Raw genomic sequence first — 27,385 nt, 5'->3', positions numbered from 1 at the left:
CATATGTATCTATTTACTGTTCTTTTTTTCATGAAACCTAATGACTCTGAATATACCATTCCTTCCTGGCACTTCGAACAGACGGGCTCTAATTTCTTTGAAAGATTTGCATCTCATTGACATTCTCCTCCCGGTCTTCCCCCATAATCATCTTGTCTCCTCCTCCGCTTTCGACTCCGCCCCCCCCCCCCCCCCCAATCATTCTCATTATTGTATTATTTTAGATCGTTCTCTATTGGTACCTTCTAGAATGCTTCATCACGCCCCAGCACGTCTTTCAGTATATTAGAGAGAATTCAAAATGCGTTTAGTGATTTGTAATTTCTTACTAGTCGCTCAGGTTCTAGCGGCACAGAAGAGTAGTATTGGCAAGTTCTTTGGCGAAAGATTAAAATTCAAAAACTCAAATTTAGGTCCGCCGAAACTTCGGGATCAATCAGAAGAAGAAGTCTGGTATCATTTAGATGATGATGATCTCAAAAATAGATTGACATTGAAATGCGATGCAGATGAGAATACTGACAGGTGGGTGGAAACATATCATCCTTCGATTCCGATCCTATTACAGATACTCCTGGTTGAAAGACGGAGAGCCATTCGAAATTAATTCAGATGATGTTGTGTGGCAAAAAGAAAGCCAATCTGGGTCAATTGTTTTTATGAAACCCCACATCAGCCATCAAGGGTTAGTATTTTTCTCAATTTTCGAAGTTTGTAACTATCAAACTTCTCCAGATACTATCAATGCTTTGCATCAAACATTTTTGGAACTGCTCTCTCAAATAAAATGCATTTGAGACTTGGATGTGAGTTATAGCAAAAACAAACCGAGTGAGAAAATAATTAATACGTTTGTTTGGATCGGTTGAATGAGCATTCAAGTGTTCCCCCTCCTCATGTTCTTTTTGCCATTCCGTAGGTGCTAATTAGTGAAAAAGTGGAATGATTCTATTAATATGATGACCACATGTTGATGATGAGGGGAAAATAGGACTCTGCTAAGTAAATATTTCCTATTCAGCTCTGGAACATTTTCCAAAACGGGAAATTCAAATTCTGAAAATCAAAGAAGGCGAATCATTGACACTGAATTGCACTCCACCCCGTGGGATCCCGCCTCCCAAAATTATTTGGCTGTATAGGTTACCATACGAATGCAACTGTTAATAACATCAATGTATTCATTCAGATCTTTGGACGATTCGTCAGTAATTGAAACGATTAGAAGCCGTCATATAACAGTTGATAACAATGGACGTCTTCATTTCTCATCCGTTGAGCTCTCTGATGGAAAACCAACGTTGGTTTACGAGTGCGCAGCTACTTCTCCAATATTAAGAGGAGAATATAGATCAGGAGATAGAGTGCAATTAGATATTGAACCCAGCCAAGATAAATCTTACCCGGTCAAAAAACTATCAGTGAGTCCAAGTGAAGTAACAGTCCGAGCTGGAGGCCAACTGAAACTTCAATGCGTTTTTGGAGGAAGACCTCTTCCTACAATTTTCTGGTCGAAGGTCGATGGAGAACTTCCGAAATCACGAATCAAAGATTTAACAACTCATGAAAGTGATTTCGGTCGCTCTTTAATTGTGGAAAATGTGCATCCAGATGATGCAGGCGTCTATGAATGTCGAGGAAGACATTTGGTGCATACAGTCAATGTTCGAGTCATGGGTTAGTTTTTTTTTTCGTACTGTGGTCCAATACAAGTAAAATTTTAGCTGCTCCGTTTTGGGAATTCGAGCCTCCACGGGATATTTCGCTACCGGAAGAAAGTACTGGAGAGCTTGAGTGTCTAGCTGGAGGACAACCAACACCGATTATCACATGGAGTATGAATGGAAAGTTCCTTCATGAACTTGCGGAAGATTCAAGAAGAGTTCTTCTGGATCATGGAAGAATTCTTAGAGTTCGAAGTTTGAATCATGATTTGGACACTGGAGTGTATCAATGCAATGCTAGTAATCCTTTAGGATATGTTTTTGCAAATGCTTTCGTTCATGTCAGAGGTCTATCTAATTTCTATTCAGCAATCTTTAGAACTTTTCATTTCAGCACATGCTCCATTTTTCCGTATGCCTGCTGCTCGCCACTGGAAAGTTGTCCTGCATTCTACAGTAATTCTCGATTGCGACGTGGATGCAGCTCCAGAGGCAATCGTTCGATGGGTAGACGCCGATGATAGACCACTTCAAGTAGTAGAAGGAAAAAATAAGGTTAGAAATTAAGAAAATATTTATGCTCAGAAGTTATTTAAGATTGAAAAAGTTTATAAAAGGTGTCGCAGAAGTGTGAAAAGGAAGGTAGAATGGAGAAGTATCTGCGTAGCTGATTCTGCAAAACATAGTATTTCGAAAATAAATAATCTGAAAATAACAAACGAGAACATTCCACTCGAACCAAAACGCCTTTTGTTGTATCCGTCGGAGCTCTCTGGTATTCCACTGTAACTTTTTGCCCCTTCATAGACTTCGTTAATCTCTCCAAGGGCTGCTTTTCAAATATTTCACTTCCGGCTCCATGTAGCCCATCATACGAGACTTTCAACGAACTGCCTTCCCCGATTTCTCCAAACATCTGAAATTCAATGCAAGTCTCTATAGCTATCAGTAATCATTCTTACCTGAATGTCAAACTCAGAATCTGGTTCAGTTGCGTTGAAAATATGTTTAAACGAGGTTGACTCATTTCGTAACATGTAATTTCGCGACATTCCTAGCGACCAATCAGACCACTTCATTGGAACAACCATATAGTCCGATACTGAAAATAAGGCTAGTTCTTTCCTTTTCGAGACACAACTAACATTCTTTGCCTGCCGCTGTAAATTCAAATGCGGATCCTGGGAAAAGAGCCAATTGTTTATGAAAAGTGAGTACTGGCTCTACAAAATGGAGAGGAGATTCAGTGAGAGCAGCGTCTTTCCTGAATTCCTCAAGGTAAAAACTATTCGATTTCTGATCTCACCCGATATCATGAATTGTAAAATTAGTGCTTCTAGTCTCCTCAAGACCACCAGCGGTTACTGTAAGAGCGGCTAACTGAAAATTAGGAAATTTTTTAAGTTTGACCGTTTCCTGTCAAATCACTCCATCAATAAAATGAATGTTGGATATCCTAACAGCTCCTGTAGGATTCAATAGCGTCACATATTGCTTCTCAATATTGTCGGAACGAACAAAAACGATTATTTTCTGATGTTGATCACTTTCGTAGACATTACTGACTGAAATCACGTCAATAGAGCAACAAACTTCTAAATGTAGACCTACAATGCTTGTCATCAGAAGCCGATAAAAAATAAATAATTCCTGGATTCTTTGTGGTTGATCTAACCGAATTGTTGTTTCGGATGGCGATTCGATTGAGCAAGGGTACAAATAAAGGTGTTTTTTCTCCAGTATCTTTATTCACTTTTCCTCCAACTTCGCTCATTTTTCGGAAGTCTCCATCAACACCGGAAAACAGAATATGAATATTCTCTTCATATTCAGCTGCTCCTGTATCTCTTGAAGATGTTACATAAACCTGCAAAAGTACTGTAAACTCTCTTCTAGAGTGTCCCCCAAACAGTCAATTTTGAGCGCAATCATCTTGATTCCTGTGAAAGATCTAAGAAGTTTGTCAACTGATAAATTGCTTGTCATAAAATCACCAATACTTCATCAGTTAACAAATTTTTGATATCTTTTACAGGAATCGAGATAATTGAGCTCAATGTGGCTTGGGTGGGCGCCTATTACAGGAAATACGGCTGTCAACCCCAAAATTGTGTTTTTTACCTTTGCTCCTCTCACAAATTCGAATAGAGTAGTTTCTCCAGGAGGCAAATCATTAACAAATACGATTCTACTGAGAGGTTCCGATGGAGTTACCACTGGCCGTGTAGTTTCTGGATCTTCTGGGTAATCGACAGGATCCGAAAACACCTGTGTAGCCACCAGGACTAGAACATAAAACAGAACCGGCAATAAGTCTGAAATTATAATTCAAAAGAAACACAGAAAGAGGAAATATAACCTACCAGGCTTTCCCATAGTGTAGCAAACGTTCATGACTGATTTTGTTATCAGCTGAAGGCTCTTTTTCAACCAAAAATGTTGTTATTGTATTGTTTTGCCGTATTTATAAGTGTCACAATGAACACTCATCTATTCAAATATTTTTGAAACCTTTTTTGATTATCTTAAAAAAACAATTTCTATTTTCAGCTCTTCCCCAATCACACATTCATGATCTATGATGTAAATAGTGCAGACGAGGGATTGTATTACTGTAATGTGAGCAATAAGTATGGAATCAATCGAGCAACTAATCGACTTCAAGTTTTCAGTGAGTGTTTTTTGAGATTTTATTTACCCGATTATTATTTTTTAGAGCCCACATACTTTGTTCGTATTCCAACCCCAAAAAGATTGATTTTGGAAGCGGGAGAAACTGCAGAAGTATTCTGTGAAGCTGTCGCAGATCCACGACTTCCGATTAAATATCAATGGACCATAAACGGAAAAGTTTTAACCGAATCGAAATATTATGAGTATGAAAAGAATCAATTCTGGTCCCCAAAAAACAGGAAATTTCAGGATTCTCCCGGATCGACTAAGGTTCCGATCAGTTCGAGGACGTCACTCAGGAATCATTGATTGCGCTGCTATCACTGATGTTGATGTGAAATTGGCATCGATGCAGCTGATTGTGAAGGATGTTCCCGCCCATCCAGTTGTTGAAGCTGCTCATTGTTCTGAAAGGAAGGCAACAATCAAATGGGTTGCGGCATCAGATCATGGAGATTCGATCAAAAAATATATTGTTGAGATGTTCACTGATTTCAAGAAAGTAAGATTTAAAAAAAGAAAGATTATCCTGATAGATGATTTCAGAATGAATGGGAAGTGATAAATGAGGAAGTGAATGTAAACAAGGAAAACTTTGAAGTGGACATCACTCTGACTCCATGGGTCAATTACACATTCCGGGTCGTTGCCGTGAATTCTCACGGAAGATCTGATATGAAAATTGATGGACAATCAAAAGAAGATTGGCTTACTTGTCAGACCCGTCCATCGTTTCCATACACAAATCCAACAGGAGTCAAAGGAGAAGGAACAGAGCCTGATAACCTTGTGATCTCTTGGAAACCACTGGATCGATACTACTGGAATGCACCGAATATGCAATATTTGGTCAGGTATAAACTCGATGAACCAATTCATGGATGGACTGAGTTTCTTGTCGAAGACTCGTTGGCGGTAAATACATTCAAAAGTTCATATTTTGATATTTAAATTTATGTTTAGAATTTCACAATAATCAGAGATCAACCAACATTTCGAAAGTATCTGATTCAAGTGCAATCTGTTAATTCAGTTGGTCCAAGTATAGTGGAGCCGGAGATACATCATGGATGGTCCGGAGAAGATGGCACGTGCTTTAGAACTTCATTGTTAGTTTTTCAATTTGATTTTCAGTTCCCGATGAGGCGCCTCGTGATTTCCGAATCGATACCCAAATCAATTTTACTACAATCAATTTCACCTGGAATCCAGTTCATGAAAACATTGTGAATGGACATTTTGTTGGTTATGAAATCGAATATTGGAAAACAGAAAACACAGTTAGAAAGTATTCAATCAAGATTCCAGCTAACTCGACTTACAAAGTATTTTTTTTCATATTTGAGGATAAACTATATTTCTCTCTTTCAGATCATAAACTCATTCCACGCTGTCACTAACTACAGTGCACACATTAGAACACGAAACAAGAGACTTCGAAGTGCCCCGAGTCTTCCTGTATCATTCGCAATGCCAGAAGGACGTGAGTTATCAACTCTTCTAAGCATACCGTAAACCTGTATTAGAAGGGTCCCTTTAATAATAGGGCCATATTTAGTGGAAGGGAAAAATCAAAAACTTACTCAATTTTGGTGAAATTGTTAGAATTGTCTTGAATTTCAAACACAAATTCATAGATTTTTAAAATTTAAATTTTCGGAAACAAATGAGCGAAAAATAGGAGGGCCCCTCTAATTGAAGGTCCCCTGTATAAGTAGGGTCCTCCAAAAGTATCTTGAAACAATATAAGATCAGGGCCTTCTAATAGAAATCTTACATCATATTTAAGACACTCCATTGTTTTTCAGCCCCTGGAAAAGTTCACAATCTTCGTGTTTATTCCGTTGGATCGACTGCAATTCTTCTTCAATGGGATGCTCCTTTGCAACCAAACGGAAGAATAAGAGGATATTTTATCTCTTTCCAAAATGATAAAAGTGAGTTAGCAGGCGTCTTATCAATAATCTTCTTTTGTTTTTCGTTACATCACCTTGCTTAAATTTAAACGAAAAAAAAAATGGAAGTATGAATAATAGAATGTAGCGGTTCGTTGATTTTTGCACCTTCTTTATTTCTTCTGCGTTTCCCTAATCGTTTTCCAGATGAATAATTTTCAGATGAAACCGAAGAAACGTACGTCATTCATCGACAAAAATACTACCTACATGAGAAAAGTGAACCTGATACCGGATATAAAGTAACCGTTTGGGCAGAAACCAGAGCTGGAGAAGGGCCGACGACGTTGAGACCTGTGAGGACGTGGCCACCGAGAAGTGAGTATTCTGAATCCCTCAAAATTCTAAAAAGACTCTGAAATTCAAGTCACATGTTTCCTATTCTGAAAAACAAGAATTGATTTTAATCAAACCTTAAATTCCCCGAATTTTCAGTTCCGGATGCTCCTACTTTCCGAGTCAAAAACATCTCATTAGACTCATTTGTCGTCGAGTGGCTTCCCAATAATCACAGTGTTTGGAAGATGCCCGGAGCCGCGTTCTTCGTCAATTACACTGCTGAAAGTTCTAACACGTGGCACCAATCGGAAATCATTTATCTTCCGAACACAGAGATCTTACTGAGAAGTGAGCATCTTTTTGGATATGTATTGCTTGTAAATAAAACAGTTTTCAGATTTAAAAGAAGATCAAAAGTATTTCATCCAAGGAATTGCTAAAGATGGTCCAAGACAGTGTGAATCTGTATTCCTTCCAATAAAAACATTAAATCGAGATTATGCAAATCGATTGAAAGAAGATTCGTTGAGAAGTGCCGCTTGGTTTATTGCAGTTTTGGGAGTTTTGGGAATCGGTTTATTCACGATTTGCCTCACTTTTTGTTGTGGAAACAAGAACCGACAAGACAAATTTGCAGTCAGGAGAAAGGTTAATTTATTTATCTTCACAGGGTGGCGCATAATTGCCCGGACTCAAACTTGTATTAGTGTAAAATTTGATTAAAATTACTCATCAGTAAACTGGCCAAGTTTTCCGTTCTTGAGCTGAGTTATCCTTTCTCAAAGTTGTTTTAACTCATGAAAATCACAAGCAAGAAAAATTACTCCGTTTATCTTCGTATAATCATATCTATACTTAGACTTGAGGATTCGCTTTGAAAATTTCAGTAGCTTTGAATCAAACTTAAAATTAGATTTCTGCCAATTTTCGTGTTTCCATGATACTTATTTCGAAAGATATACCCGTTTCATCAGTCTGAAAAATTGTCCGCCACCCTGTAACGACACGGTTTCCAATTTGATACTATATTTGACTGAACTTTGCCCAATACATAATTCGTTTTTTTCTGCAAAAAACTGCACTTTCCGCTTCAACAGTTACACTTTCAAAAGAGGTTCCTGGACTGTAACGACCTTTTCTTGCAAAACTGCAAATTATATTTTTTCAGGAAATCGAAATCGGACATCAGCAAGATAACGAAGAAGAAAAGCAGTTTCTCGAGTATCAATATGGGTTTAAAAATTAATTTTTTCCGTTTGTGGAAGAAGAAGAAATCAGTTTTACAATATTTATTTACTTTTTTGTTTTATACATAAAATGTTTGAGATTTGAAAGAACTATGGAACTCGTTTGAAAACACCCGAGCATTATTTTTTAATGTTTTGGCATTGTGGGGAACAAGATCGGAGCTAGAAACAAATGATATGATTGGGGGGAAAAAGTAGAAAACGAAATAGAGACAAATTTCAAAAGTGTGGTTTTTGGAAGAATAATCTTTTGAGAGCAATTCTGAAATCGCGGGAGAAGGCAGCGTAAAGGATTGGATTGACTGCCGAATTAGAATATCCCAACCAGAAAGCAGTGGTGAAAAGTGAAGTTGGAATGCATCCAGCAGCTACAGTACAAAAAGAATACGCTTGAAGAACATAGATAGTGGTGAATGGAATCCAACAAACAATAAAAGCAGCCACAACGATTCCAGTAGTACGAGCAACTCGCATTTCGGTTCGAATAGATCGTCTCATGCACTTCTTTCTGAAAAAGAGGAAGTTAGATTAAGGAAAAAAGAATATGATCAAAAATAGGGAGATCACACATTTCGAGCAGTGATTGGGAAAATTTCAGTGAAATAAGTTTACTCATAATTTACAAATTTTTAGTGAGTGCTCAGAGTAGCGTGATAAAAAATGGAAGTCATCATACGGAAACCCGAATTAGGCGATAGTTTCAAGCGAAATTTGAGATTCAGGAATAAATAGTCTTCCGAATTTATTGTTAAAAATATAAAGTTACTGAATGAACAAAAAGGTTTAAAAACGACAAGAGTACGGTATGCAAATGAGGAGACACTTTTTTGATAGATTTGCAAAAACAAAAGCTTATTGTAACAGTATGCCACTCGTCTCTCTTGGAACTATAAACATACCTGGGGGTTCGATTCGGTGACCGAACCATGCTTCTTCTCCACCATCTGTTTAGATTTGGTTTAGTTTTGAGATTTTATTTTTTTTTCTATAAAAAATAAGAGAAAAACTAACTGTGTGATGTGGTTGATGATATTGGTCTTTTTGGCTTCCAAAACTCCAAAAACCACAGTGTGCGTGAGAAAAGAGCGAATTGCGGGTGCATCGACGGAATTCTTGTGCTTTTCAACGACTGCAGCCACGACAGGAATCGGGTCAATGACTTCTTTTGATGGAGATCCCACGCCTTCATCCTCTTGACTCAATCGAGTTTCGTATCTCTCGAGTTTCTGAAAACCACGAGGCTGATTTGTTAATAATCTCAGGGCTCACCTTCACTGGAACGATTGGTTCCTTTCTTCTGTGAACTCTCAATGACCCATTCTTGGACTTTACAGTCATTGTTCTCGAAGTGTGAAGGACTGTTTGAAATATTCTGACATTCAGAATAACCATCACAAATGCAGGAACAATGAATGAAGCCATTGCCGAGAATATAATATACATTGATGGCAGAGTCGTCGGCTGACATTCTTTTGATGGTATCGAGTCATGAGCATTTAGAGTTTCAAGTAAAAAGAGGATGACTGCGAGAAGAAGAGAACAGAACCACACGAGGAACGTCATCAGACGGACTACTCTGAAAAGAAAAATGATTGGTTTGATACTGTGAGGAAACGATTCTTCTCTTCAGAGGAAACGTACTTTGTGGAGGAGATGATTGGGTATTTGATCGGCTGACGAACAGCCATATATCTGTCGAATGAAATCGCAAGAAGGTTATAAATGGAGGCAGTTGAGAGAAATACATCCACTGAAAGCCACAGTCGGCATCCCACATGTCCGAAAATCCATTCATTGGAATGCTCCTGAAATTGATTTAACATTGTTTCTACATCACATGGAACGTCACATGATCTTCAACCATGTTATTCCATATTTTTCAAACGAAGCTCATATTATAATATTTTTCATCTTCTCCCTCTTCGTCTCTCTGATGTTATCTCAGCCTATTTTTTTGGTACACCCACCTGAATTATAGCAAATGGAAGAATGAGAATTCCAAGAAGTAGATCACTGATTGTCAGTGATAACACCAAATGATTCGTGGATGTTTGAAGTGATTTCTTCGTCAGAATCACATAGAAAACCAATAAATTACCAATGACAACAAAACAATTGACGACGCTCAGCGTCAACGAGAGCAGAATCATTTTGAAGGGAAGCCAATTTTTGTCTGAAAATTGAAAAAAAAAGTTGGAAAAGGGACGGCGAGATTAGAAAAAAGTTTAGAATACAAAATCATAAGAAAACGGAGAATATTGGGGCGGCGAAAAATAAGGGAGGGAGGACTCTCATTCCACAGTCAACATTAAAGTATGCATGGGCGGGAAGAGGGAAAGAAGAAAAAAAAGAAGATGAGAAAAAAAAGAAATAAGGGACGAAGGACATTTGGTCTTGTTGCACGGGGTGAGATGGAGTGATTGAATTGTTTTATAAAGTTTTATTTTGCAAAAAAAAGAATTGGAAAAAGTTCAAATAGGTCACACGACAGATAGTGGGGAAAATAGCTAAAAATTATATATGTGCTCTGGAGGTCTGACTCAAAATGTCCTGAATCGTGAAGCTGACAGGTGTAACTCATTCATGTCTGATCACTCGAATAGTCATTCTTATTTCTTCGTAATTGTGCACAATTGTTCCGGTAGAAAAAGTACGATTGCATGATGTAAACGAATGTTCGATCACGGCTATTTTTGCTATCTGTTTTCACTAGTGACTCAAGTTTGTACTAGCATAAGCTTTAAGTGAAGCGTTGTACTGGGCTCAAATTTGGAGTGCAAAAATTCGAATAATTCATCGGTGAACTGTTCATGTTCCAATTTGTTTAATCAAATTTGAGCTGAGTTATCGCTTGTCAACGTTGCTTCATCTCATGAAAATCAACAGGAAACATTACGCCGTTCATATTTGAACAATCATAACAATACTTGAGAAATCGCCTTGAAGATTTCAGTAGCTTTGAATCAAACTTAAAATTAAATTTCTACCAATCTTCGTTCTTCCAAGATACTTATGTCTTAAGATATACCCGTTTTTATCAGTCCGGGTAATTGTGCTTATGTTGGAAATAAATGACAGTACTGCTCTTGGTTTTTTATTGACTATCACAACAAAAAGTTTGTTTGATAGTCGAACAAGGTTATTTGGTTCTAAATCTGGCACATTATATTTACAGCTGAAATCAGTGAAATGAAATAAATTTTCCGAGAAACCAACACCTATTTTCGACTTTCACCTCTGAAACCCTACCAAAAAATCTAAATATAAAAAAGAGAACATTGGAGACAATCAGATAAAAGGAAGAAGGAGAATTGGTATAGGGATCTGTGTTCTCGACCGGAAACCTGGAATGAAGAAGCCGTTTAATATGTCAAAGTGACAACATAAACACTTTGTTTTTTTTCTACGATCACTCAATTTGGGGAATAAAAAACAAGGAACACCGAAGAGAACAAAGTGTTTGGAATATTTAGTTTAGTAGTCATTTTGATGGATTATCAGTTGGAAAGGCAGAAGAGAATTTTAAAGAAGACACGGTGTTTGGGAAGATTTATTCTAGAAAATTATGTACCGACTCGAACAATTTTAAATGAAACTTTGATAAATGTTCCATCCTTTTCTTTTGCAAAAAAAAAACTCCTGACACGAAACCGAATTACGGACCTGTCCAATTGATGAAGTGCTTCTTCTATAAGCAAGGATTCAGAGAAGAGTGCATCGGAATTTGGACGGAAGACAGACAATTTAAATCGTATTCACACCTATTCAGAGGAAACGAAGAAGTCACGTCCACTAGTAGACTTCTCGGAAGACGACGTCGTTTTGTCGTCAGATGAAAGAAAAGGAAGACGCTGTGCGGGTTGAGGCAAAGACCGTGAGAATCAGGAAGTTTATTTTTGGATTTGGAAACTGAACGAAATGCAAATCAAAGGTAAAACAACAATGTTTCATTCGCGAACAAGAGCTCTGAAAGTCTAAACAGAATTTGAAAATTTTCTAGATGTTTTAATAAATGGAAATTCAAAAGTTCTAGTTAATAATGTCGAGAAATGCCCTATCTGAAGTATGAATTCTAAGGTGCATCAGAAATTTGCACTTTCAGATGAATTGTCAATTCATTTAGACTAGGGAGTCTGAATTGAATAAAAAGGACATTTAGACAGATGTTCGTTTTTTTATTCAAGAAAGATTTCTCATTAAAAATGGAAACCATAAAATATTTTTCATAAATCGGGAGTTCATGATCTATTTTAAAATGAGTAATTTGATTTTTCGGAAATATTCGGGATGAGAAAGAAATTTTAACAGTTCCTTCTTCTTGTTTTTTTTTCAACCACCATCATCTTCCCATTTTCAAACTTATTTCTGAAATCATAATCTTCTAAACATGACAAGATCAAGGAATTGTCCTCTGAGTCCTCTTGTCTTGTGATTTGAAAAGCCTTCGCAATAGCAATACAGGAACATGTATAAATAAAAAAAACCATGTTGAAAAATGAATGATGAGTTGCAGAGAGAAAAAACTGATCCACAAAGGACAAGATGAACATGGGTTGTCTAAGGAAAAGCATGAATGAGGTGAAAAAGAAAGAGATTCAGATTGAATTTGGGAGTGTGTGCAAATTGCGCCAATTACGTGTAAATTACAGAGAAAAGAGTAGAATGTGAAGAAGAAGAAAAAAAAGAAGGACTACATTGGGAAGAAAGGAACGTGACGTGGCAAAAGTAGCCAAATTCAGATGAGGCAACCAGAAATCGGAAAGATAGTCGGGTTGATAGAATCTATGGCTATTCTGTAACTTTTTGAACAGAACATTCTAGAAATTTCGTGTTCAAATCGGAGTGGAAAAGCTAGACTAACAGCCAGATTATATTCTACGGCTAGGAAATTCTGACTAAAAGCCTCTTCTATCCCACCCTCAATCCTAAAATCTTCACTTTTGAAGAATTATATGTCTCCTGAACAGACGCATACTTTTTAAAACATCTTCCGATCTTTACATTCGTATTCTCTAAAAGAACAATTGGAGAAGGAGGTAACTGCTCAGGAATCAAGAACCAAACTCAGCTGTTCACCAAAAAGTGTTGCCATTGTTTGGTTTTTGGAGGAGAGAAAGCAATTTTCAGTGCGGACAAAGAACAACTGGAACATGGGAATTCGATTAGAAAATATGTCGATGAATTTTCGGAATAATTTTTTGAAAACACAACCAGTCCAATCAACAGTTAATTAAGAATACCTAGTTTTGTAACGGTAGAACTTAAACTACAAATCGGAAATTACAAGTTGATCAATTTCATGTTCTAACAAATGCCTTCGTTATAGAATATATTGTCGTCATTATGATTCCCAAAGGCAGTGAAAAAGGGGAAAGAGTGGGAAACAAAGTTTATACTAGGAATAAATATAGTGTAGACATATGAGACCAATAAAACACGAGAGATAGGTCAAAGAGTGGAGGAAGCTGTTGTGTCAATTAACGGAGAGACTAAATGCATAATTGATAGAGGAAATGAAAAATAGGGAAGAGGGATCTGAAAACTAAGCTGATTCAAAATTAAATGACCTATTGAAAACACAGCGGTCTATTTACATCGCTGTAAAATATTCTGAGAACCAGGAACCAAACCAGCTCATCTATCCCAACAACTCCAAAAACAGAAAAAAAGAAACTCGAACGAAAATCAAGTCAATTCAGGCATAAATTTGGGTTGAGAAAAGAAGAAAAAAAGGAATTCTGGAGAAAAGAAAAAGAAGTAGAAGAAGGACAAAAACGACGGTCCAGAAGGCGTGAACAATCGAAGAAAAACCAATATTATTATTTTCAAGAAAAAAGAAGCAAAAGTAGAGAAAAATGAGAATAAAAAGAAAGAGTGAAGAGACGTTTTTCGGGTTACCAAGTTTTCAAGAGAAGCGGAATATTGCATGTCGTTTTGATGAACTATTTAGTGTTTTTCCGAACTTTTGGATGTTCGCATAGTTTCTGATCAGTCGAACGTTTTGCATTCTGAGAATAATGAAAATAAAAAATTAACAACAAGGAGAGAGTAAGAACTGAATAGAATAAAAAGATATACCTAGAGGATAGAGTTATGATTATGACCACAGAAGGGATGAACTCTAAGAATTTAGTGGGTCGGATAGTGACGGGACATACTAAAACACATTGGTGAGTCGGCGATGATCTAGAACGAGCTGAAGATCTAGAATTGAGCTGATGAATCATTATGAATTTGACTCACTACAAACGATACTTATCGTAAAACCTGTAATAGAAGTGCTCCTAAATTGTAACTTTAAGCCGATATCTCGGGTCCTTTCCAATATATTTAAAAGTTGTTTATTGATGAATTGTTTATTAGAATCTCACAAATATTTTTATCAATTGACATATTTTTAACACTTAGCACATGAGCCAAGAAAAGTTAGCTCAAACTTGAACCACTTAAACTTATTGGACTCCTGTCATGAGGAGTGTCAAGAGTTCAGTCATTTTTTGACAGGCTCCCCTTGGAAGAATGTGACAAGCATCAAAACGTTTCCAAAACGCGCCGACTTTACACTTCTCCTGTCAGAATGAACGTTGCAAGAGCAACGAATTGATGAGAAAAAAAACGAAGTTTCTGAAGGGATTGGTGAAGAATTTCAAGTGACATTATGATTGAGAAGAGCCGAGGATGTGAGAAAAAAGAAGAAGATTAGGAAAATTGGAAGAGTAAAGGTGGAAGGTTAGAGTTGATACTTGATATGTTCCAAACATTTTGGACTTGACAGCTGATCTCTCATGAGATGATTGGTAGGGAGAAATGACAAGTTGAAACCTTTCAAGAAACTCCTTGAGTAAACCAGAAGAGCAGAAGTTTAAAGTTAAGTAGTTGTGCAGGAGAAACGCCGATGTCCCTGGCTGAAGCACCGACAACGACAACTACCGTAACATAAAATTTTTTGTTTTCCAGATTTATTTTCTTGATGTTCGTGCGTTTCTAGTCATTTTTACCTAGAGAGAAACGCATAAATAAATACTGAAAATAAGCATTTTTTTGGTTACGGTAGTTATCCTTGAGGGGCCTTTGGCCACTGGCGTTTCTCTCCGTTTTTTGAAAGAGTGAGTGTAATAGATAGGCGCAATCTCTTCAGATTTATCTTTTTTCAAAATAATCGGAAATCTGTTTTAACTTAGCTCACAACACAATAGTAAACTTCTAGGTCACAACCAGTGCCGATCAACAAATGATCCCAACTTGTATTTTAGCAAACCTAATCGTCAAATACTTCACATCTCAAAGTTGAAAATTCAATTAGATTGATCAGTGAATACAATAAAAGTAGCTGATAAACAAACAATGTTTACAACAAAAAACATATGTCCACTACAGCTGTCGAAAGTAAAAAAAAACTTGAGTTATAAGTGAGCACAAAAATATGCAAAGTGAACAACGGAGCATTGAGAGGGAGACAAATAAAAAATTGGGAGGAACGTCTGTCCGAGAAGAGGAGAAAATTTACATGGACATTCATGGAAATTGGGGTGGAAATTAATTTTGTGTGTTCCTATCTTCCCGTTTTTTCTTCTAGACCCCTTTTTTTTGACTTTCAGCATTCTAACAATAAACAATTTGGAAGAAGACTCTTGGGATGGAAGAAGATGGAAAAGGGGGATGAGATGGTGTTTTTTGAAAAGAAGAAGAAGAATTATATTTTCAAAAGTGAGGGTGGAACAAAAAAGGAATTACTGTGCAAAATGAAAAAAAAACAAAATCAGATTTCAGAGAACTCAAGTATTTTTTACGAATACCAAAGAAAAACGGGTGGTGTCATTCATACACGCTCAAGTTACCCAAACGGATGTTGAGTGTATTTGAATCTCTAATTTCTCGGGACCTAACTTTCCGGTCATTTGGTTGAAGCATGTGGTTACAAGTGTTTTTCTTGGATTTTGTGAACCGTGATGAATTTAGTTGCTTACTACGATACATTCCGAAAATAAGTGGGGATTTCTTTTTCAAGCTACAAGAGCTGGAATGATGCTTAACAGTGATGATAACAGCATTTCATCAGATTACAGAAAAGTCCATGAATCATTGTTTTTTTAAATCGAAACATCTTCTAGATACCAATATTTGTAGTTTGTTTTCTTACGCGAGAAAAAACACTAGAAAACGGTAACATAGTTTTCGAGTAGTGAGTCAGAGGAAAGGAATGCAAAAAAAAAATACAAAAACATCTGAAGTCCGCATTGAGGCGATCAGAAAGCTAAGGAATGGAGCTATTGTAGTGGGTGTTAGTTCTAAGAACGACTCTAAATACAATAGGAATGTTAGTCGGTAGTGCGAATTACAAAAAATCAATTTTCGATTGTATTTCAGAAGCACTTATGAATGATTAGTGACTCAAAATATCGAGTTGTGTTGGGTGCAATATTAAAATTATGTTATTCTTGTACAAAAAAAATGTGGGAAGAGAAACGCCAGTGGCCGTGGCGGAAGGTCCCACACTACTATAATCTGAAAATAGTTTGATTTTCAAAATTTATTCTCTCGATTTTCACTGCTTTTTGTTTTGGGTTATTTTTCCCAAATAAGTCTGAAAGTTAGAATATGTATTGATAGTGAAAAATTGAATGAAAACACACGGAAATCGAGAAGATAAATCCGGAGAATGAAAATATTTTTAGGTTACGGTAGTTTTCGTTGTGGGAAATTCGGGCACGGTCACCGGAATTTCTCTTCCAGAGTTCCGAAATTCTTACCAGAAAAATGTTAGATAAAATATTAAGAGAGAGAGAATTATAATGCACATTTCCTAAAGATAAACTCGCTATTCCAAGAAAATTTCAACAACAAAGACCACCTTCTTAAAACTGCCAAAAAATTGAGAATCCATCTTCTGAAATTGTTTATCTCTACTCGGTTTCTTCTCCACCCATGACGTGTTCTGTCACATCAATCAAAGCCAAAAAAGAAGATTATGAGGAAAGAATTCCTCGGGTTTTCCAGTCCAGCACCTCCTTTTCTCTCTTGCCTGAAACGTGTCTGTGTGCCCGGCGGCAACGAAAACATGAGGAGCAAAAAAAATGAGTGTTCTTATTCCATTTTGGATTTGGCTAGGTTTTGCTTGTCTCTCTCCGTTCCCCTACTTAAAAAATGAGACAGTCCCCCTCATGAATTCCCTTTGGTATTTTCGAGACGTGGTATAGAAGAAGAAGAAGAAAATAAATTGGGATACAGAAGGCAGAAAGTCAAAGAAAAAACATACAATCCCGGAGGAATTATGAAAAAAAAACCGAAAAATATATTTACAGAAAAAGCTGAATAAGTTCTCATTTCAGTTTGGTTTTTGAAAATCTCGTTACCGCCACTTTGACGCCTCTTTTCATGAAAACTGGCACAAAAAAAGAAAAAGAATTGAGTCAGATTTTAGAAATGTGAAGATCTTTGAATGCTTGAGTAAAGTAGACAACTTGATAAAAAAGTGGGGCATTGAGATGTGAAAAAAGGGAAGCAGCAAAGGGGAAGTATTAAGAATTCATCGGGTATTCTACAGAAAATAAGTGTATAAGATTTGTTTATTTGCATGAATGCAAACCTCTTTTATTTATTAGAGGTCTCAAGGTTTTGCAAAAAGGAAACAAAACACCATCCGGTGTAGGCGGGCGATGTGATGAAAATGAACTTGAACCGCACGATATATTTGGATTCCAGAAGAAGGTGTAGTTTGGTTTGGCACATGTATTCTCTTTCAGAATAGGAAACGTGAGGGAAGAATAGGAAAAGATTGGCCTTCGGACTACAACGATCACATCTAATAGGTACATTGTAGAACCTGTAATAGAAGGGCCCTCTTACTCTCAATTTTTAGTCAATATCGGTTTTTGTCAAAGATTTGTGAAAAAAGTGTAATTAACAAAATACTTTTGATTTTATGATAAACATTTTATCAGTTGACTTATTTTCGATATCCTGTATAGGAGTCAAGAAAAATTAGCTCAAACTTGATAGTGTTGGGGCCCTTCGGAACAGGTCTCAGGAAACATGAAAAGAGGGATAATTAGAAAAATGAGGAACGTTTTGGATTACTGTGAATACTAAAGAAAAGGCACCAGGATTCAAAACTCATTTATCAATTATTTATTTTGTCATTAAACTTTGTTTGAAAGGGTCCTAGAGTTCTACTCAATGTACTCAAACTGAGAAGCAAGATCTGACGTTTTCCTGATTGGGATCCTACCCTTTTATTTAAATTTGGAACTGTGCGTCTTTTAGTTTTGCTATATTTCAATAGTTCGATGCTCCGTAGACCATACTTGTCACGGGCCGAGCCAAGTGAAAAATATTTCGGCCCTCTCCGGATCAGATTCGAAAAATTTCAATCGCTGAAGTTATTTTTCGACCCGGTCCTGACCGGGAACGGAATTCGACAAGTATGACATACAAACCTTAAAACAAGTGGAACTGGTATTGACCCGAAGAAGTGTAACTTTATTTGATAGATAGTCAGAGTTTAGTTCCCTCCAGTATATTGCTCTGATTTACCAGAGCTAGGATTACACTATTAGTAAGACAATACACAAATTGTCTGAATTTAGTCAAAGTCGACAGGAGAATCAGAAAGCTCCAGAAACGTTCAAACAATGTGATTGGCTACTTGAATTCTTGCATTTATATCAGCTCAGAGAGATTAATTGTAACATAGAAATTGAGACACAAGTGATTGGGCAATAAATAAAACAATTCCAATGTGCGTCAAGAGTTAATGTGAGAGAAATAGTAAAATCAATTGATGATACGTGATTCTCGAAACAAACATTTTAACGATATCAGAAGTGTGTAAAGAGTCTTGAAATTGCAGAGAGACCGAAGGTTCAATGGTTCATCAAATTGGTCCATGCCCTACATATGAGATTTTGAAAGGCAAAAAAGAAGAAGAAGAGGAAGGAATGAAGGAAAAGATTGGAGAAAAGAATGGCAGGAATTGAATTGGATAAAGATAAAGAGAAGAAAAAGTGTTGAAAGAGAAAAGAAATGTTTCAGAAATTAAATTGTCGTCCTTGTGCTCTGGAGGCAATTGAAATAAAAAAGAAACGATATAAAGGGTGTGGGGGATAGATAGATGGAGGAAGTCTCGATTGTATGTATCCCCTCTCCGCTCATTTGTGTTTTTTCTGGTCCCGGAAGTCATCCAGAAACTGTGTTTTCCCGTTTCCAGCTCTCACTCTTTTTTTAGCTCTTTCCAAAACTTGGGTCAACAAAGGATACACGGAATGAAGACGAAGCATGTGATTTTCGCTGCTTCAGGGCTTTATTTTGAACGGAACTCTCATGTGTGTATGGAAGATGAGAATGGATGGGCCCGCTTAAGGATTCGAATCAACAAGTTGTCGGAATAAAGAGGATTCTGTAATTGCAGATGCTCGAGTCTTGAAAGAAAAATAAAAGAATGAGGAACGGGACAAGTTAAACTAACAGAATCAAGACAGGATGAAATTAAGGATTCTGACGATCCAGAAGGAAGTATTTTTCTAATGATCATAAGATCGAAAGATCGACTCTACAGCAAGACATAGTTACTATGAAGAACATATAAGGAAGCATCGAAAATCCTGAAAGAGTACGATTGCAGTTTATGCGAGAAAAAAAAATGGAAAAATGCACAGCTCTCCAAAAATTCATTATTTTCATTTTCCGCCCCAAACTATTACTCCCATGGTGCTCAATTTTTATTTTGCAGTCATACTGCTCTAAAACAGCCCTAGAGACACAACAAACCTTAAAAGAGAGAAAAGACAACAAGAACACAGAATTTAAGACACACCGAATTTATTGGCCTAATTTTGCCTACAACGGAAACGATTCTGTTGCCAGAATCATCTCTGCCGACAAGAATACACCAGAATAATATTATATAAAAATATAGGTAAAAATAGGAACGAGAAACATGGGTTTTTGGGGAGAAACGAGAATGACTGAAGAGTATAAATTGATCCCAAAAGCGGGCGCATTTCCTTGGTTCGCGTCGACAGTTAGATGTGCAGGGTACAGTAATCCTCAAATTGGCGGGTGATTCAAATCGGCATTGTTGTGGGCCGCGTCGGCGTTGGTGAATATAATTACATAAAATACAGGGAATAAAAGAAGAATTAATTAAAAAGGAGAAAAAGTCGTGAAGAGGTGATATTCGGTCACCTGAATTCGCGACAATTTTTCAATGGTCGCTTTTCAGGAAGTTTCACATACACTTTAGAAGAGCAGACACATGTTACAAATCCTGTATTTTCATTGAATAATTGCTCGATTGTTCGAGAATATTTAATTCTTTGAACTTGGATAACAAGAATGAGATCAAAAAGAAAGAAACAGAGAAAAGTTTAACCTTATTTAAGAAATATAAAGAAGATCAAGAATGAGAAAAAATATCAGAAAAATCAAGAAGCGATAAGGTTGACATTGGCATCGTCTCCACTTCGCAAAAAAAGAAACTACAGTAATCAGCAATTATTAATGAAACTTTATTCAAGAGACACAATTACAATACAGAGTTATCGTTCCTCAAACTTTAATAAACGCCTTAATGAATTCCTTATCAGCTTTCGCAGCATCCGTGTTCAGATCGTTTGCAATCGCGGGAGCTGCTTTTGCTTTGGCAGTTGCTGGAAGTGGTCCAGGCATCATTTGTTGGAATGAAATCTCCAAGTTCGCGTTGAGACAAACCACTGCGGCTGCGTTTGTGAACTGAGCACAATAGTTTGGAACCGAGAATACAGTAATCAAACGACGTCCTGTCATCATTTCATATCCATCTTGAACAACTTGATGCGCACGAATTATGAGATCGATTTCCATTGTTTTACATGCTTGCTCAACGACTCCTTTTCCAAACATGTAACTGATTCCTGAAAAAGAGAAATTCAAAACTTTGAATCTGTTTTAAAAACCTCTAATAGAATGGAACCATCCATCTCCCTTGTTTGTCGGATCCGACCACAACAAGTCAATGAGCAATCCTCGATCCAGTGGTTCACATGGACGTGGAATATTTCTGATGGTGTCGAGATTAACAAGTTCAGGAGACAATCCTCCGTGCATACACAACACTTTCTTCGATATCAATCCAGCCATTGGCATACGATTGAAACAAGACTGGAAATCCCACCAGATTCCGACGCCATACTTCACTTGACACTCCACGTAGAACCCATAAATCTTGTTGACTGAAGGTGTTTCATGATTTCCGCGCAACAAGTAAATACGGTCTCGATAACGGATCTTGAGGCAGAAAAGGAGCATAACAACTTCGATTCCTTGTGGTCCACGATCGACGTAGTCACCCAAGAACATGAGTTTTTCCTCGGGAACTCTTCCGATCAAATCGAAAAGACGATTGAGATCTTGGAATTGGGCATGAATGTCCCCGACAACTTTGATAGGCGCTTCTGCTTCACAAAGATTGCTCTCATCCATAAAAATGTGCTCCACGAGTCGAATAATTGCAATGATTTCGTGTCCAGACATCACATTACAAATATTTGCACCATCTTTATTGTTATAAAGTGTGTTGAGTCTTTTGATGCAATCATCCATCCATTCCGCACATTTCGGGTCGACTTTCGCCAAATCCATTTTTGGAATCTCTGTTTTAGAAATTTCTGAAATTAAAATAAGTTTTCCGGATAAAAAGACGTTGTATTTTTTCACCTTTCGATCCTGATTTGCTGTTATTCTCGGAACTCATTACACGACAATTCGGCTCGACGATTCCAGCTTTCTTTGAGAACTGATTTGCTTTTTTTGATGTATCTTTTGGTGTTGCTGTCAGTCAATGAAACAAAGTATGGGAAGCTTGTTCACGGATAAATTGGAAAACTACTTTCACTTTTTTTGTAAATGACCTAGTACTTCTGTTTTGGTATTATGCAAGTAGAAAAAATTGAGGATGTGGAAAGGAAACGCCGGTGGCCGTGGCCGAAGATACCACAACGACAACTACCGTAAACCTAAAATATTTTTATTCCCTTTATTTTCTCGGTTTTTACTGCTTTTTGTCGGATTTTCTGTTTTTTCAGCTAGAAAAGTCGCAAAATAAAAAATTTTGGCAGTGCAAGAATTACTTGAAAATGCACGAAAATCGAGAAAAGGAATCCGGAAAATAAACATATTTTTAGGTTACGGTAGTTGTCGTTGTGAGAAAATAGTTCCGATTCTATGTACCAGAAAAAAAATCTTTTTTTCGCAAGTAGTGCTTTTGTTCAAAAAAATGTATGACTTGATTTAAAGAATAACAAATTATTCAATTAGTATGTCGTGTGAAGAGTTCCAACTCTTGATACTTCTTTCATACAAGCCACTTGTTGTTTCTTTTTGAAAATTGGATGAGTCAGGTAGAAAATCCATGGAGCGAAGACAATTTCACAGTCGTTGGCAAATGGTCGGAGAGCGATAAAGTAGACAGTTAAAGAGGGAAGAATTAGGAAAATCATCTGAAAAGTTTTGATTGTTTTTTTTTAAATTGAGAATTCTTAACTGACAGCACAAAACAAATTGGTGAGAAAAGAGAGTAACATGGAGAATGTAGTCAATGTTAGAGACATTTCTGCTCTTTGAAGTATTACACTTTTGCGATTACTTTTCAATTTCTTCAGTTTTTTATATAGCATCAAGTTGGATATGGAGCATAAAATGAGCCAGATTGCTAGGTTCAGTACGATCCCATTTATCAGCTTCAACTGAGAAACAAAAAAAAATTAAAAACATAAGATTTGAAATTGGAAACTAACATCAAACCAGTTTCCAGTGAACCAAATGAAAATGGCTCCAAACTGATAAGGACCCAGCAATTGTCGACAAGTTCCCATAGCCGGAATAAGTGTAAATGTGAATATCAATGGATAAAAGTAAATTGAAGGAAGAGCGAACTTTGTAATTCTGGCGCAAAGCTGGAAATCGTTAAATTTGAAAGCCTATGCTGCAATTTTCTCACCTCGCTGTGCTTACGGGGAAAATAAACAGGAATCAGTCGGAGAGCCGACAATAGAAAAGGGAATAACCAGGATATGAATGTGAAATAAATGGAGAAAAAGAAAAGGAGTTTCAGAAGATGATTGGGCTCTTGTGATGCACACCATGATGTAAGAATACCAGAGAATGGAAGACGAATTGTTATGTAATCTGATATCATGTAGAAGATACTCTGGAAATGAAATTATGAAAACTGATAGGAACATACCGGTCAATGAGATATAGAAATACGTATTTCTCAATTGATTGTCGTCCATTCTGACAATTTTCAAGAGCGGGGAGCTCGACTGTCAAGTTTCCGATCACTTTGAAAATATTGGAAGTTATAAGACACCTAGGTTAAAAACATTGCTTTTATAAAACTTTTCGAAAATTTCCAGCTTTTCAGCTAACGACCAAATTCTAAAAGACACCTATTTTTGACCTATTTTTTACTGAACACGTGAAAAAAATCATGTGTCCTTGATATCTACAAAGAGCTGAAAAGTAGGAATTTTCTGAAAGTTCTGCGAATCCAAGGTTTTCAATCTAGGTCACATCCTCCAAATGTTTCAATGTGATCGAAAACTTGAAAATCGAGCTCCAGACACCTGAAAATAATTAAAATGGCCGAAAATAATCTGAAAAATACTTTTTGTATATAATATTAAGAAACATTACCGTAATCTGTGAAGCAACAATAACCAAAAACACATGGGGGTTTATAGTGTCATCTCTTTTTCCCAAAAATTGTCGAATGTAAACTTTGAATACTTTGAATATAATAAAAAAAGTTGGAATGAGATAGGACAATGGGATACAAGCCACAAGAACTGGAAATGTGAAAAAGTTGAATTCGTAATTGATATAAAAAAGATTTCCTTGAATTGATACATTGTTCATATCCATAAATGAGCTACTGAAAATCGTTGTTTTCTATACTTGACAAAAATTATAGAAAAGCATGATAGAAAGAAAAACGAAGACATTTTGAGTGCATTTTGAGTTGAAACCTGACTCTAATTGATACTTACAAAATGCCTCATGACGTTTTCAAAAACGCACGTTGTCAGAAGTTTCCAAACACTTCCCCGATGAAAAAAATATTTATTGATTTAGAAAAAAGGTTGAAGACTAAAAAGGACTCACCCGACGGAATTAAATCCTTTTAGCTTTTTATTGAGTTATTTTTATTTCCTTATTGCCTCGCACTGATTAAATCGCTGTTTTTTTTTCTGTCTGCGTATTTTCAGTTTGACTAATTCTTGGAAAAAAATCAGGATGATCAAAAACGCTAGATTTTTATTAGAACAACTTCAGAATAAAGAACACAAATAGAAAAAGAGATACACCGAGCTGCTGCAATTTCAGAATATTTCTTGAAAAAAAAGAAGCTAGACATAACGCCAAAGATTTGGAGAAGGACTGTGCAATTAAAGGTGGTGTGCGGTGAAAAATTTTATTGCTTCATTTTGTGCAGAAATCCATGTAGATTCCCATAAAAATAAAGAAAAAGTTCAAAAAAATGCCTTCCTTGAGAAAAACGGCATCGAAAAGTCAAAGTTGTATCTGATGGCCTAGCGACCAGGTGAGAGTTTTCTAGGCCAACTGCCGGTAAAAGCGCGCGAAGTTCGAATTTTTATTGATTTTCAGTGTTTTCTCTGATTTTTGTCAGGTTTTTTCATACACCTGGGAGGAAATTAACAATAAAACTTTGAAATCTTTAAAAACGCTAGAGAAAACACTGAAAATCTATAAAAAAATCGAATTTCGCGCGCTTTTACCGGCAGTTGGCCTAGAAAACTCTCACCTGGCCGCTAGGCCACCAGATACGACTTTGATTTTTCGATGCCGTTTTTCTCACTGAAGGAATTTTTTTGAATTTTTTCTTGATTTTTATGGGAATCTACATGGGTTTTTGCACAAAATGAAGCAATAAAATTTTTCACCGCACACCACCTTTAAGAATATGATATTAACACAAAAATGAATCATCTGGGTATAATTGAATACTTTCTATTTTTTGGGAAAATTCAGACTGTAGTCTACATTTAAGGAGGAAGTAGTCTGAAAACATGAAAAAGATACCTTTATCCCACTTGCAAAATCGAGCCTGGCCAGCTGGTCTAGCCTGGCTGGGATTGCGATTTCCAGGGCCTGAGTTTCCCACATTTGAAAAATTTGTAATTTCAGAGATTTTTCATGTATTTTCAATGGCATCCCATTAAATTTTTTCTATTAACCCCGAAAATTATTTGAGGAGACATGACAAAAATTTCTTGAAACCTCGGACCCGAACGGGCCGGGCCCTGAAAATTCTGAAAAAAAAGCCCGGCCCAACCAAGTATGACCTTAATTGCTGACGGAGTAAATAAAAACAAAACTTTTATTGATGATATAGTGAATAAAAACTTATTACAAATGTACTACAAACGTACTACGTCTATTAACTCAATGAATGCTAAAGTTTGAGCTCAATTATCTCAGCTCCTATGAGAGATATCAAAAAGGTGTCAACTGAGAAAATGCATAGGATATTATGATAAACAATTTATCAGTTGACAAATGTTTATATCTTTAGCAGGAACCGAGATGAATTGGCTCAAAGTTAATAATTAGGTGGCCCTTTTATTACAGGTTTTACGGTAGTTTATTTGAATTTTAAAATAATTTTCCTAAATAGTCGGAAAGAAAATAATTAATACAAACATGTTTGAACAAAACACAGAAAATATAAGATGTTTGGAAGACGGAAAACGGAAGATGAAACTCCGTGCACATCGGTGGTTATAATTTCAGCAAAAAATTGCAGATTTATTGAAACACAGTAAAGTTATGTGAGGTTAAACCTTTGTGTACTGGAAGATGGATTCGATCCGGGTTTGATTCTAAATGCGGGATGAGTCAAATAGAAAACCCATGGCGTAACACACGTTTCCAAATCATTTCCATACGGACGAAGAAATGATGTATATATACCGAGTTGATAGTCAATTAGAAATGTTCCCTGGTATAAAATATGTTTGAATTTATACTTCATCATGCAATTCCTTATCTGAAAAATTAGATTCACCAGATATGCCAAAACCATGGTAATAGTTGTGATACTCAAGGAAAACTCTGCTTTCTTATATTTTGTACTCCGATTTGTGTGCCTTTAAATTCTAGAATCTACTAGCGATACAGAAAAGTGCATAGGGCGCTCCATACCCTCACTTCCGTCCAAAACCACTGGTCAGAAACCGCGCTTCAGCGAACGTGATTTGGGGTATCACGGTGAGTTTTTCACTACCGCTGCTTCAACTTTGGATTTTTTTTCTCGAATTCTAGTCCATAACTTTTTTTCTGTTCCATAAATTTTTAGTAAGTTTTATGAAGAATATATAGTAAAAAAATGAATCAGATTTTTTTTTGTCCGTTGTACTTTAAAACGTCGCAGACTGTTTCGCATCCGGTAGTGAAAAACTCACTGTGGGGTTTCTTATTTTTCTATCTTTTCGTTGGCTGAGTATCAAACGTACAACGATGAGCGAAAAAGCGCATGTTAAATTTTTTAAAATGTGCGGTGGAGCGCACTACGCATATTTGGATCTGTGGTACTGTTGCAAAACTGAAATTACCACGGGGAAGTACCACTCAGTTTGTGAAGCTCTCGATGCAAACAAACATTGCTCACAAGATAAATTACAAACCAAAATGAAGTGTTCAGCATTTGGAATGGCATGTTTATTAACTGAAGTTCCATAGGATTTTGTAGGTAATTTTTCGAGGAACTCACTCCATGCCAAGATTCAATGAAATGAATGAATGCAGATCCAAATGGATACGGTGGTTTTAATTGACGGCAGACACCAAGAGCTGGGAACATGAAAAATAGAAAGGGAAATGGATAGAAGTGGATTATTGGAATACTGAAGGAGAGGATTTTAGTGTTGAGCTGGAAGAAAATGGTTGAATTTTTTTTGTTGTTGATTAGTTCCAAACTTACTAGATGGTGTTTATGAGGGTAATGAATAGGAGTGTATCTCACTATAGCGAGTAAAACTGGGTAAATCATTAGAGGATAGCTGAAATACATGTGGGATGTGAAGAAAATCGTCAGGTTGAGGTTTGGTGGGTTTCGTTGGCACCAAGAAGTCAAAATTCCTGTGGATGGAAGACGGATCATCACGAAATCACAGAAGAAATAACAGAGACACTAAAAACAGAAAGGTATAAAAATCAAGGAATATTCTTGAACTTACTGTTAGTTGGGATAAAATGATAACAAGGAAAACGTTCCTGTTGATTGTTTCATCATGTTTTCTAACTCCTTTCTTGATGAAAACTTCGATTATGCGAAATGTAACAAAACAAGTTGGAATCATGTACAAAAATGGGAAAATAGACAGAAGAACGGGAAATGTTCGAAAGTCAAACTGATAATTAGAGTAGTTGGAATTCAAGTTTATTATAACTCCCACATCTTCGTTCAACATTTTTTATAAGGTAAGACAGACGAGATCTCGAAAGGGAACCTAAGAAAAGTAATTGGATCCCTTTCTAGTAAATTTAATTTGTTGTGACTTTGAGTGAA

General features: G+C 36.5%; 4 protein-coding genes across 4 annotated transcripts; 1 reads left to right on the top strand and 3 right to left on the bottom strand.

Annotated features, from left to right (window-relative positions):
- Nucleotides 1–301: 301 nt before the first annotated feature.
- Cbr-lad-2 lies at nt 302–7,817 on the top strand (the record flags this gene model as incomplete). The annotated part of the gene is made up of 18 exons (XM_045235711.1): nt 302–525; nt 569–685; nt 736–806; nt 1,022–1,142; nt 1,190–1,677; nt 1,725–2,012; nt 2,059–2,219; nt 4,215–4,540; nt 4,587–4,839; nt 4,884–5,252; nt 5,301–5,424; nt 5,472–5,662; nt 5,709–5,820; nt 6,146–6,274; nt 6,455–6,610; nt 6,728–6,919; nt 6,969–7,219; nt 7,740–7,817. The coding sequence occupies 18 exons, from the start codon at nt 302–304 to the stop codon at nt 7,815–7,817; spliced, it is 3,651 nt and encodes a 1,216-aa protein (XP_045092367.1).
- A 220-nt stretch (nt 7,818–8,037) lies between these two features.
- On the bottom strand, nt 8,038–9,968 carry CBG03354 (the record flags this gene model as incomplete). The annotated part of the gene is made up of 6 exons (XM_045235710.1): nt 8,038–8,326; nt 8,718–8,762; nt 8,830–9,044; nt 9,088–9,394; nt 9,460–9,623; nt 9,786–9,968. The coding sequence occupies 6 exons, from the start codon at nt 9,966–9,968 to the stop codon at nt 8,038–8,040; spliced, it is 1,203 nt and encodes a 400-aa protein (XP_045092366.1).
- A 10,396-nt stretch (nt 9,969–20,364) lies between these two features.
- CBG03352 lies at nt 20,365–21,547 on the bottom strand (the record flags this gene model as incomplete). Its single annotated transcript, XM_002633629.2, has 3 exons — nt 20,365–20,708; nt 20,751–21,461; nt 21,511–21,547. 3 exons carry the CDS (start codon nt 21,545–21,547, stop codon nt 20,365–20,367), a joined length of 1,092 nt encoding a protein of 363 aa, XP_002633675.2.
- Nucleotides 21,548–22,106: 559 nt separating this feature from the next.
- CBG03351 lies at nt 22,107–27,287 on the bottom strand (the record flags this gene model as incomplete). The annotated part of the gene is made up of 9 exons (XM_045235709.1): nt 22,107–22,292; nt 22,341–22,538; nt 22,590–22,748; nt 22,793–23,002; nt 23,491–23,728; nt 25,743–25,864; nt 26,588–26,746; nt 26,798–27,007; nt 27,054–27,287. The coding sequence occupies 9 exons, from the start codon at nt 27,285–27,287 to the stop codon at nt 22,107–22,109; spliced, it is 1,716 nt and encodes a 571-aa protein (XP_045092365.1).
- Nucleotides 27,288–27,385: the final 98 nt, after the last annotated feature.

This window comes from Caenorhabditis briggsae (assembly GCF_000004555.2).
Source record: "Caenorhabditis briggsae complete genome, chrIV, whole genome shotgun sequence".
In the NCBI taxonomy this organism is placed as follows: domain Eukaryota; kingdom Metazoa; phylum Nematoda; class Chromadorea; order Rhabditida; family Rhabditidae; genus Caenorhabditis; species Caenorhabditis briggsae.
This window is presented reverse-complemented; position numbering and strand designations above follow the sequence as displayed.